We start from the raw sequence: 13,492 nt of genomic DNA, 5'->3' as shown, positions 1-13,492 counted from the left end.
ATGTAATTGTCAAATTAGGATAGAAAACACAAAAGTTTCCAAAACTGTCAAAATATTGTCTCTTAGTATAACAGAACTGATATTGCAGGCGAAAACCTGAGGAAAATCCAACCCGGAAGTGCTGTTTTTCCTGAAAGCTCTCTGTTCCATTGCATGCCTTTGCTCCATTTAAAGGGATATCAACCAGATTCCTTTTCCTATGGCTTCCACATGTTGTGAACAGTCTTTAGACATAGTTTCAGGCTTTTATTTTGAAAGATCACATCGCGTCATTGTATGGCTGGGTGCCAGCAGAATTTTGCATGCGCAACAGTTTGGAGCAGACATTTTCTCTTTCTCTCCTATTGAAGAAGCTGCAGTCCCGGTCTAAATATTATCGATTATAGATTGTAAAAACAACCCGAGGATTGATTATAGACATGTTTCTACGAACTTTACGGATACTATTTGGAATTCTCGTCTGGCCGGTCGTGACCGCTCGAGCCTGTGGATCTCTGAACATAACGCGCCAACCAAATGGAGGTATTTTGGATATAAAATAATCTTTATGGCACAAAAGGAACATTTATTGTGTAACTGGGAGTCTCTTGAGTGCAAACATCTGAAGATCATCAAAGGTCAGCGATTCATTTTATTGCTTTTCTGAGTTTCGTGACCAATCTATTTGGCTGCTAGCTGTTTGTAATGTTTTGTCTGCTGAGAGAGAGGTCCTTACATAAACGCTTGGTATGCTTTCGCCGAAAAGCTTTTTTGAAATCTGACACGCCAGGTGGATTAACAACAAGCTAAACTGTGTTTTGCTATATTGCACTTGTGATTTCATGAAAATTAAATATTTTGAGTAATTTAATTTGAATTTGGCGCTTTGCAATTCAGCGGATGTTGACACCAATGATCCCGCTAATGGGATGTGTGCATCAAGAAGATAACAGTAGTAGCTAGCCAGTTAGCTCTATTGACTTACTATGGGCTTGCGACCTATGCACACTACAGTGGGTATTGTAGGCACCCAATACCCACAGTCTGTTTCATTTTGTCTTAGTTACATCTTACAAAACAGTACATTGGTTATGTACAGTACCAGTCAAAAGTTTGGACACACCTACTCATTCAAGGGCTTTTCTTTATTTTGACTATTTTCTATATTGTAGAATACTAGCGATGACATCAAAACTATGAAATAACACACAGGGAATCATGTAGTAACCAAAAAAGTGTTAAACAAATCAAAATATATTTTATATGAGATTCTTCAAAGTAGCCACCTTTTGCCTTGATGGCAGCTTTGCACACTCTTGGCATTCTCTCAACCAGCTTCACTTGGAATGCTTTTCCAACAGTCTTAAAGGAGGAACTTAGAGACTCCTTCAAAGACTGTTGGAAAAGCATTCCAAGTTGCTTTTCAAGTTGCTTTTCCTTCACTCTGCTGTCCAACTCATCCCAAACCATCTCAATTGGGTTGAGGTTGGGTGATTGTGGAGGCTAGGTCATCTGATGCAGCACTCCATCGCTCTCCTTCTTGGTCAAATAGCCCTTACACAGCCTGGAGGTGTGTTGGGTCATTGTCCTGTTGAGAAACAAATGATAGTCCCACTAAGTGCAAACCAGATGGGATGGCATATCGCTGCAGAATGCAGCGATGCTGGTTGTGTGTGCCTTGAATTCTAAATAAATCACTGACAGTGCCACCAGCAAAGCACCATCACACCACCTCCTCCATGCTTTCATGGTGGGAACCACACATGCGGAGATCATCCGTTCACCTACTCTGCGTCTCACAAAGACACGGCTGTTGGTACCAAAAATCTCAAATTTGGACACATCAGACCAAAGGACAGATTTCCACCGGTCTAATGTCCATTGCTCATGTTTCTTGGCACAAGCAAGTCTCTTTTTCTTATTGGTGTCTTTTAGTAGTGGTTTCACACAGTTGATGTGTCTGTTTTCAACTTTCTGAAGCATTGATTCGTGCTGCAATTTCTGAGGCTGGTCACCCAAATGAACTTATCCTCTGCAGCAGAGGTAACTCTGGATCTTCCTTTCCTGTGGCGGTCCTCATGAGAGCCAATTTCATCATAGCGCTTGATGGTTTTTGTGACTGCACTTGAAGAAACTTTCAATGTCCTTGAAATTCTCTGGATTGACAGACCTTTATGTCTTAAAGTAATGATGGGAATGTCGTTTCTCTTTGCTTATTTTGCTGTTCTTGCCATAATATGGACGTGGTCTTTTACAAAATAGGGCTACAGTATAGTCTGTATATCACCCCTACCTTGTCACAACAAAACTGATTGGCTCAAATGCATTGAGAAGGAAAGAAATTCCACAATTGAACTTTTAACAAGGCACACCTACCTAGTAATTGAAATAAATTCCAAGTAACTACATGAAGCTGGTTGAGAGAATGCCAAGAGTGTGCAAAGCTGTCATCAATGCAAAGGGTGGCTACTTTGAAGAATGTCAACATTTTTTGCTTCCTACATGATTCCATATGTGTTATTTCATGGTTTTGATGTCTTCACTATTATTCTACAATGTTGAAAATTGTAAAAACCCTTGAATGAGTAGGTGTGCTAAAACCTTTGACTGGTACTATATGTGCTTTTGTGCTTATTCAAGTATCCTCAGGAATGGCATTATCTAGTAATGCCATGGCTGCTCTGTATTGTAGTAGTTATTCTGTAGTAGCCTATAGCCCTGGATAACATACTAGTTTTTGCACTACAGTATTCATTCAGCTGTGTCTAGCTTGTTTTGGGGCAGGTTCAATCTATCTTGTCCAGAATGTCCAGCCTACACATTTCCCACATTAGTTCCCTTCTCGCTCTCTCTCCCTCTCGCACTCTCATTGTCCACCCTCTCTCTCCCCCACCCACCCTCTCTCTCGCTCCCCCCCCTCTCTCTTCCCCACCCTCTCTCTTGTCCACCCTCTCGACCCATCCTCTCTCTCGCTCCCCCCCACCCTCTCTCTCCCCCACCCTCTCCATCATACTCTCTCTCTTCAACATGGGTCTGTGTTTCCCATCATTCTTTATGCACTGTATCCTAACCCTTCTCTCTCTCCTTCAGATTTCAACTATAACACAGACGGGTATGACGGTGATGCAGCAGAGGATCATAAGAGTCAGGACGGTTCAGAGACCATGCCCTTCATAGACGAGTCCCCCACCATCTCCCCCAGCCTGTGTGCATGCGGCCCTGATGGAGATGCCATCTCCCCTGTCCCACCAGAGGACCTGCTGCCCGGGGTGAGTCCCATACACACATGCGTTTACGCACAGACACTAGGGGTGAAAGAGTTGACAACTCACGGTACGATAAGGTGGTGTCACAGTTCGGTATTTTCCATGTATTATAATAGTAAACATGGGTAGCTTGAATTCCCAAGAGCCGATGGAAACAAAGGGACAACAAAAAAAAGCAGTGTCTGTCTTATAACATGAAATAAAATAGTCATATAAAATGCAAAATAAAACAGTCAATTAAAACAGAATTTCAACAAGAGTGCATAGTCCAGCAGCATATATCCAAATTAAGTCACATAGCAGTGCCTTAGACAAAATAGGACCACTTAAGAGTGGTTACTTGAAAATCTGATAAAAAGTTTATTTTTTTCAAGTTTTTCTTTAAGAAGATTAGTTTATCTGCAGTGAGCACAGATCGGCTTGCTGTGGCAATATCAGCTGCTGTGGAGAATAGCCTCTTGCTCGGGACAGAGGTCCCAGGCACAGCCAGGTAGTGCCTTGCTAACATGGCAACATGAGGTTATATTAACTCTTTGGTCTTGTAAGTGGATCAGCACCATGTAAGTGGATCAGCATCTGGGGAATACAGTCCACTTCCCTGTATGAGGTCACCTCCTCCTCTATGACCTTGACCTTTGACTTGGTTCCCTGCTCCTGTGTCGTGAACAACTCCCCAGACACTATTATGACAATTACAATTATTGCTTTATAATTAATTGTTAAATCACTAATGAATAAATGTCACATTAACAAAATAAATAAAATATCTGTTGTATATTGGTCACAATCTCTGCTGTGATTTCATTGTAGACTCAGACGAGCAGCAGCATCCAGGTGCAGTAGGGACTTGAGCCGGGAGTCCAAAGCAGTGCTCTTGTGTAAGAAGTCTTTGACACCGGGGCCAGCATATCTAGGCTCCAGGTTAACTCTGAGAGCAGTCATGACACCCCTTACTGCGGGTTCATCTAATTCAGATGAAGATGGCGTAGCAGTGCAGTCTTGGTTTGTTGTCCTCTTGTTTATTTTTTGTATTTTTCGTCTTTTTTGTATATATTCCAATTTATTTTTCAATCTCTTTTGCCATTTTAGAATTTAATATACCTTCCGGTAACCTGCCTCACTCAATGTGACACAAATCTGTTATTGTTTTAGACCCTATAGCCAAAACTTTCATCAAAAGGTAGCCAGCTAATTATCTAAGTTAATAGCTATTTAGTCATTGTTAGCCACTGCTCGCGGCCTATACCCTCTGCTCAGGCACCAGACGTTTTTTTAGCCTGGATAATACCTGCCAGCCTCGGACTGTTTTTCTCCACTACAATGCCAGATTTCTGCCGTAAACCCTGGACCATTGATCCTCACAGCTAGCTAGCTGCAACTGAGTGACCAGCCACGAAGCTAGCCCTAAGCCAGGCGCCTCTCCCGGCTAGCAAACGAAATTTCCACAACTACAATACCTCTTTCGCCATCTGGCCCGGTCCCTTCGTCAACATGGCGCCCCGCGGTACCACCACGACTGTTCCGCAGACGTAATTCCATCATTTCACCTCCTTTGGCCGCCTTAAATTCGTAAACATGGGTACCCTCAGATATTATCCTGACTAACTTGCCCTCCAAATACACCTCCACTGTTTTCAATCAGGATCTCAGGGATCACTGCCTCATTGCCTGCATCCGCTATGGGTCCGCGGTCAAACGACCACCCCTCATCACTGTCAAACTCTCCCTAAAACACTTCTGCGAGCAGGCCTTTCTAATCGACCTGACCCAGGTATCCTGGAAGGATATTGACCTCATCCCGCCAGTCGAGGATGCCTAGTCGTTCTTTAAAAATTTCCTCACCATCTTAAATAAGCATGCCCCTTTCAAAAAATGTAGAACTAAGAACAGATATAGCCCTTGGTTCACTCCAGACCTTACTGACCTCGACCAGCACAAAAACATCCTGTGGCGGACTGCGATAGCATTGAATAGTCCCCGCGATATGCAACTGTTCAGGGAAGTCAGGAACCAATACACACAGTCAGTTAGGAAAGTGAAAGGTTAGCTTTGTGACACTGTAAAGTCCATGGAGAACAAGAGCACCTCTCAGCTGCCCACTGCACTGAGGCTAGGCGACACGGTCACCACCGATAAATTCATGATAATCGAACATTTCAATAAGCATTTCTCTACGGCTGGCCACGCTTTCCTCCTGGCTACCCCAACCTCGGCCAACAGCTCCGCAACTACTTGCCCGCTCCCCAGCGTCTCCTTCACCCAAATCCAGATCACAGATGTTCTGAAAGAGCTGCAAAACCTGGACCCGTACAAATCAGCTGGGCTAGACAATCTGGACTCTTTCTAAAATTATCTGCCGCCATTGTTGCAACCCCTATTACCAGTCTGTTCAACCTCTCTTTCGTTTCATCCGAGATCCCTAAAGATTGGAAAGCTGCCGTAGTCATCCCCTCTTCAAATGGTGTGACACTCTCGACCCAAACTGTTTTTGACCTATATCCATCCTGCCCTGCCTTTCTAAAGTCTTTGAAAGCCAAGTTAATAAACAGATCACTGACCATTTCGAATCCCACCGTACCTTCTTCGCTGTGCATTCCGGCTTCCGAGCTGGTCACGGGTGCCCCTCAGCCACGCTCAAGGTACTAAACCATATCATAACCGCCATCGGTAAAAGACAGTACTGTGCAGCCGTCTTCATCGATCTGGCCACGGCTTTCGACTCTGTCAATCACCATATTCTTATCGGCAGACTCAATAGCCTTGGTTTCTCAAATGACTACCTCGCCTTGTTCACCAACTACTTCGGAGATAGAGTTCAGTGTGTCAAATCGGAGGGCCTGTTGTCCGGACCTCTGGCAGTCTCTATGGGGTTACCACAGGGTTCAATTCTCGGGCCGACTCTTTTCTTTGTATATATCAACGATGTCGCTCTTGCTGCGGGTGATTCCCTGATCCACCTCTACGCAGACGACACCATTCGGTATACTTCTGGCCCTTCTTTGGACACTGTGTTAACAAACCTCCAGACGAGCTTCAATGCCAAACAACACTCCTTCTATGGCCTCCAACAACTCTAGCAAAACCAAATGCATGCTTTTCAACCGATCGCTGCCTGCACCCGCCCACCCGACAAGCATCACTACTCTGGACGGTTCTGAGCTAGAATACGTGGACAACTACAAATACCTAGGTGTCTGGCTAGACTGTAAACTCTCCTTCCAGACTCATATCAAACATCTCCAATCCAAAATCAAATCTAGAATCGGCTTTCTGTTTTGCAACAAAACCTCCTTCACTCACACCGCCAAACTTACCCTAGTAAAACTGACTCTCTTACCGATCCTCGACTTCGGCGATGTCAATTTGTAAGTCGCTCTGGATAAGAGCGTCTGCTAAATGACTTAAATGTAATGTAAATGTAAATGTCATCTACAAAATAGCTTTCAATACTCTACTCAGCAAATTGGATTTAGTCTTTCACAGTGCCATCCGTTTTGTTACCAAAGCGCCTTATACCACCCACCACTGCGAACGGAATGCTCCAGTCGGCTTGCCCTCGCTACATATTCGTCGCCACATCCACTGGCTCCATGTCATCTATATGTCTATGCTAGGTAAAGCTCCATCTTATCTCAGCTCACTGGTCACGATAACAGCACCTACCCGTAGCACACGCTCCAGCAGGTATATCTCACTGGTCATCCCCAAAGCCAACACCTCCTTTGGCCGCCTTTACGTCCAGTTCTCTGCTGCCAGTGACTGGAACGAGTTACAAAAATCGCTGAAGCTGGAGACATTTCTCTCACTAACTATAAACATCAGCTATCTGAGCAGCTAACCCGATCGCTGCAGCTGTTCATAGTCCATCTGTAAATAGCCCACCCAATCTACCTACCTCATCCCCATATTGTTTTTATTTACTTTGCTGCTCTTTTGCACACCAGTATCACTACTTTCACACCATCTGCTCATCTATCACTCCAGTGTTAATCTGCTAAATTGTAATTACTTTGCTACTATGGCCTGTTTATTGCCTTACCTCCTCATGCCATTTGCACAAACTGTATATAGACTTCCTTTTTTTCTGTTGTGTTATTGACTGTATGTTTGTTTATTTCATGTGTAACTGTGTTGTTGTTTGTGTTGCACTGCTTTGCTTTAGCTTGTCCAGGTCACAGTTCTAAATGAGAACTTGTTCTCAACTAGCTTACCTGGTTAAATAAAGCTTTTAGTGATGTTATATATATGCAGGCCTCAGCATTTCATGCAGCCCTCAGGTTCATTACAAATCAGAAATGTCTAACACATTGTGATCTTTACAGCGCTGTTGGCTGGTCATTTTATCTCTGTTCTTTTTTTAGTCAGGTCAGTAAATAAATATAAATTACGGTCACATTCTGATTTGCTTCTAACAGAACCAAAAATTAGAACAGGTCATGGTAGAAATAGTTTTAGTTACTTAGCACCGTGCTCCTGGAATTCTCTCCTGAACATTTTAAAATGTGATGATCTAGTTTCGTTGGTGGAGTTTAAACACTTGATCGATGTATATATCATAGAAGAATGTAATTGTTTTTAGGCCAGCTGTTTTTAGTCGAGATGTTTGTGTTTTTAATGTAATATGTAATTGTTGTACTGTCTGTCTGTTTATAGTTTTGTTTAATGTTGTGTTAGTGTATGTAAGTTGTTTTGTCAAACGTTGTTCCCCCATGGAAACTGATGGAATACCATGTGCATATCAGTGTTGGGACTGTTTTGAGAGGTTTGCACACTTTGATAACTTCCTCTGCTTGTTTGTCATTTTCAGACTGTCACAATATCTTTGACATTCTTCCTCACAGCTTGTTCAGTCAGTGTAGAATACAGCTCAACTGTCTGCTCAAGGTACCTCTCAACCATGTCATGGCTTGAATTCCATCTACTAGGGACATCTTGGATTAGTTTGTGGTTTGGCAGATCCAGCATCTCCTGTTTTGAAAACATGTGCAGAAGTTGTGCTTTTATGAAAGAAGGATACCACCTTCCTGATCTGTCCTACGAGGTGAGAGATTGGATTCACTGACATTGCTTTTTGAGATGCTAGATTAATAACGAGAGCAAAGCATCTGCTCTGTGGCCCCAATCCAGCTAGTGCTACTGCATTTGCAATATTTCTAGCGTTATCAGTGGTCACAGGAATCGCTACATTATCCATCTCCAACTTCCACACTGCAACTACTTCCCTTAGCTCCTCCCCCAAGTTTACACTGGTGTGACTCCTCTCAAGGGGACGTGTTTGAAACACATGGCTGTTTACCTCCCACTCTGCCGTAATGAAATGAGCCTTACAGTAAGGTAGCTCTAGATGTCCAACTGTTTGTTGTTAAAGCAACAGATCGCGTTTCTCACAACTCGCTCTCAAGTTGTTCTTTTTAAAAATATTTTTTTGTATAAGACAGGTATTAATGTCTGGGGAAAAATGTGTACAGTAAGGAATAGTAAAGTGCGTCTCGGCCACTTCAAACATGTTTTTGAACCCCGCCATCTCTACCACAGAGAAGGGACTCATATCTGCCTCTGAATTTTGCTATCGCTGAGTTATTTTCTCTAACCTTACCGGAGTCGGCCTCATTATTGTTTCCTGAATGAAGGCTGTGGGGAGAAGTGGTTGCGGTTTCATTTTTTCCACCTAGTCCCACGGAATGGCACTTTGGGGTGATGTCGGCGCAAATGAGTAGTCTTGTTACTCATATTGCCACTGGAATAGGCTATCGGTAATGAACAGAGCCTACATGTTGTAGAAGTTTTATCCACCACTCTAATAGGCTATCAGTAATGAACAGAGCCTACATGTTGTAGAAGTTTTATCCACCACTCTAATAGGCTATCGGTAATGAACAGAGCCTACATGTTGTAGAAATTTTATCCACCACTCTAATAGGCTATCGGTAATGAACAGAGCCTACATGTTGTAGAAGTTTTATCCACCACTCGAATAGGCTATCGGTAATGAACAGAGCCTACATGTTGTAGAAGTTTTATCCACCACTCTAATAGGCTATCAGTAATGAACAGAGCCTACATGTTGTAGAAGTTTTATCCACCACTCTAATAGGCTATCAGTAATGAACAGAGCCTACATGTTGTAGAAGTTTTATCCACCACTCTAATAGGCTATCGGTAATGAACAGAGCCTACATGTTGTAGAAGTTTTATCCACCACTCTAATAGGCTATCGGTAATGAACAGAGCCTACATGTTGTAGAAGTTTTATCCACCACTCGAATAGGCTATCGGTAATGAACAGAGCCTACATGTTGTAGAAGTTTTATCCACCACTCGAATAGGCTATCGGTAATGAACAGAGCCTACATGTTGTAGAAGTTTTATCCACCACTCTAATAGGCTATCGGTAATGAACAGAGCCTACATGTTGTAGAAGTTTTATCCACCACTCTAATAGGCTATCGGTAATGAACAGAGCCTACATGTTGTAGAAGTTTTATCCACCACTCGTTGGCAATCCCCGTTATAGTTTACAGGAAAACCGAAATGTTGCCAGACGGCAGACCTGAATGATACTGAGGCGTCTTCTAGTTCTGGCTCGCCATGTTGCTCCTTTGCATTTAGCTAACTTTTAATTCCTTCATAAGCTAACGTAAACTCACGTAAACTCGTACATTGCCTTGGTCCGTACAATTGCTCTTATTCTAGCGCCCCAAAAAACGTAATACTTCCAGATCAACTGTAATGTCAATACCATTGTAAAGCACAATTTCCCCCCTTTCCAACAGAATCAATTACATGACCTAAACACTGCCCGTTTCTGCATAATTCAAGCAGGCAATGAGTCCAGTCTGGTCTTTTTTTTAAATGGCGGGTGGGGAAGCGAAACTAATGCCTGATAGTGAGAAGGAGAGATCAGTGTGGGAAAATTCATTTTTTTCACTCTATCTGTCCAACTTATCACCTCTAAAATGTAAATAAAACACTATAAAGAGTTTATATAATGTGTCATTACATACCTATTTGAAGTTTTGTGTCGAATTTGAATCTTAGCCGGTGTTAAAGTGATCTTAGAAGTAAACAGCGGTGTTGAGAATGATGATCACATGCAATGATGACTCAAAAAATGACTTGGTATCCCCCCTTACCCCATGTCCATTTCATGTTTTTAAAGGATGAGAGGAGTGCCACACCTGGTATAGAGAGATTGTAAGACAGAAATAGTTGCTTTATGCGTGCTGTATGTTACGACATGACACGTCTAGATGTAACGGAGGGTCCGTTTCTCCAAGACTATAGAGCCATTACCATGTCGATCAACACTTGAATAGAAACCTAGTTCACACCCCCGGTTTTGAAGTCAACACAGTCGCTACAGTCCCATTAGTTTTCTTTGTAGCCTCGTTTGAATGTTGCGGTTGCGCACGTTTGTATGGAATGGGGTGAGTTTCCGTTAATTGCTGCTACGACGGTCTCAGCTCTGTTCTCGCTGGAGTGAAATAACTAATGAGCAGAGCTGCATACAGCTACGAGACGAAACAACTTAATCAAATAAAAAAATATTTTGATATTTTTCCAACGTCAATCTATACGCCAGTGGTTTATGCAATAATTATTATTTTTTACAATGAAATGTGTATATATATTTTCCTAGCTATAATATATGATTAATGTATTATTCGGTTCGCAGTGCTTACCGGACCGTGGACCCTGTACTGAACGGTTCAATACGAATACACGTATCGTTTCACCCCTAACACACACACTGGCGTAAAGGACAGTATTGCAGGTGCACAACTCCGGCTTGCAAGGTCTGGGGCCGGGTTACTTCTTATTCCTGTCAGTGCTTTTGCTGCAAACACTTCTTATTCCTACTGTAATTCATTGAGGTCACAACCAATGTTCCCTCTAATATATTTCTGCTGAGCGCAAACTTGAACGTTGTGAAACATCTGTGCAACTTCTAGTGTGTGTTTACTGTGAACACTGAGGCTGTAACTACTTTAAATTGTAGTTTTAAGTGGCCAATTAGGCTAGAGTGGCTATTTGATCATAATGTAGGCCTACCCCAGTGGACTCACATAAAAAAACTATGGAGAGAATGCATCCCATAAGATTTTAACATGGAAATAGGAGTTATATTATTCAGCCTACAGTAGCAGCCAATGTGTGGTGTTCAATGTAGGCCTACATTCCATGAGACTTTAAAAAAAAATATGCAGGGCATTGACATTAATCTGTTTATCCACTTGTCCTTCAGAGAATGAGGTGACTGGAACTGTTGGTGTGTTGTTTGAAGCAAGAAACCACCAATAAAATGCATTATTATTCCCATACCATTATTACAGAAAATCTGACACATTATGCTACCTATTGGCTACTTAGCTCATCCAAGCCTCTCTCAAAATACAACACTGCCCCTTTAGGACAAAAACAGCTCTTCCTGACTCACTTTTCAAAGATGTCGAGAAATGTACACGTTTTGTGCTTTTGTAGGAAGCAATCACTATTGCTGACTACAAATGATCTATAACTGGGCTAATAACTCACTAACTAGCAAAGGATATGAACAACGTGCACACGTGGCTACATGCAGCTCTTGTTTTGATCTCAACTGAACACGAAACTCGAGTCACACCACATTATTTCTGCCTTGTACACAAATTCATGTTGTTATTCCTATGAACAGAGAAAGTGAAATATTCCTCGATATTAGAAAAACCCAAGCCGCTAACAATAACAGCAACGCAAGCCCATAGATGCACTTTCCTACTCATGCATTACTGCTGCAGTGCTTATTGTAGTGCTGAGTGGAAATAGGAAGAACACACATTTTATGGGTTATGAAAGCGTTGAATACAAAGTAACAACTTAAACATGAACTTACTCATAAAACAGTAGCTCTTTACTGTATTTGTTGAGTCTCTGTAGTCATTTTTTTTAACGTTTTGAAATCTCACAGTATTAACTTTTCTGTAGCTTTATTTTATGTGTGCTAAGTTATGGTAGACATGGTAATCTGAGCCATCCGATTGGCCATCGGTAGGCCTATAGTGCACTTGATTTTATCTCTTGGCCCGCTGAGAAGGAGCAGGGCAGCTGAATCGGGTGCACCTACCAACATCGGCCCGAGACAAACAAAAAAAATAGGAACAAGGCTTTTATCATTGGGTTCTCTACAGAAATGTTTGAGGATCAACTAGGAATGCCTTGGAGATTGACCGGTTGGTGACCACTGCTCTAGAAAGTTGAGTGAAGTTCAATCTTGTGCATCTCTCTGTGGGCTGATATTTCTTCTGCACAGCAGCCTACTTCCTGTATGCCAATGTAATTAACCACTATAATTCTATCTTCACAGTAACACTGCAGGTGCTGCATTCATTCACATCCTCGGCATGACATCAGTAGCTATTAGCACGAAGTTACAATCTGCTGTCCTCTCTCTGAGACATAGGCCTTTTGACACGGCATGGTTCTTAGCCCCAGGCTAAGACTGTCCCTGGGCTAGCTTATCCTGTGTTCACACAAGCATTTGTTAACCCTGGGCTGAGCTTTAGCTATGGGCTAAGGATTCACACTTATATTCCAAAGCCCTGAGCTAACGAACAAACACAGCATGCGACCAACAATCTATCTCGGCGACACAACCAATGTTATAAGTAAATCATTTATTAAGATATTATTTCCTCTTGCTTCTAATCTAGCATTTTGTTTCCAAGAGTGATTGTTTGTAAACCTTGCTGTCTGACATCGGAAACTGTTTCACTTTTTGAAATGTGATCTCGCCCCTGTACGTAGAATGCTGTCCACGGATGAGACAAACTTTTCTCATCCAGGCAAAATTCATGCAATATTATTAATATTATTATTATTGATTGTAATATCGAATTAAATGTCAAAAGAAAAGATGAAATTAGTTCAAATGTAGCTGCAGAACGCGTCACAGGCATCACAAGCATATGCAAAATAAGTGCAGCTTTTGTGATTGGACAGTGAAAGCTCTGTGTTGTTCTTGACCTTGTTTCACACTGGCTATTTTGGGATTGTGTTTCTGGGGCTAGCCCTGAAAAGTCTGTGCTAACCCTGCTCCAGAGCAGGGCCAGCTAGTCCTGGGCTAAGGTTGGTGCTAGCCCACTTAAGAAAGTGTAAGTGTGAACACTCGCTTAACCCCAGGTCCAGGGCTAAGGTGCAGTGTGGTGCAGTGTGAACATGCCTAGGATGTCAGAACTCAGCACAGCAGAAAACCCATATATGTCAGCATT

At 42.4% G+C, this 13,492-nt stretch overlaps 1 protein-coding gene across 5 annotated transcripts in view; it reads left to right on the top strand.

The window, feature by feature from the left end:
- LOC118391781 (active breakpoint cluster region-related protein) overlaps positions 1-13,492 on the top strand; it is a 252,735-nt gene that overhangs the window by 80,667 nt on the left and 158,576 nt on the right. For all 5 annotated transcript variants that reach the window (XM_052457875.1, XM_052457876.1, XM_052457878.1 and 2 more), the window contains exon 2: positions 3,070-3,248. In XM_052457875.1, the coding sequence (XP_052313835.1) occupies positions 3,070-3,248 (179 nt within the window). The remainder of the gene's footprint in view (positions 1-3,069; positions 3,249-13,492) is intronic.

This window comes from Oncorhynchus keta, chromosome 12 (genome assembly GCF_023373465.1).
Source record: "Oncorhynchus keta strain PuntledgeMale-10-30-2019 chromosome 12, Oket_V2, whole genome shotgun sequence".
Taxonomy (NCBI): Eukaryota; Metazoa; Chordata; class Actinopteri; order Salmoniformes; family Salmonidae; genus Oncorhynchus; species Oncorhynchus keta.
Note: the sequence above shows the minus strand (reverse complement) of the source record. Positions and strands in the feature narration are given on the sequence as shown.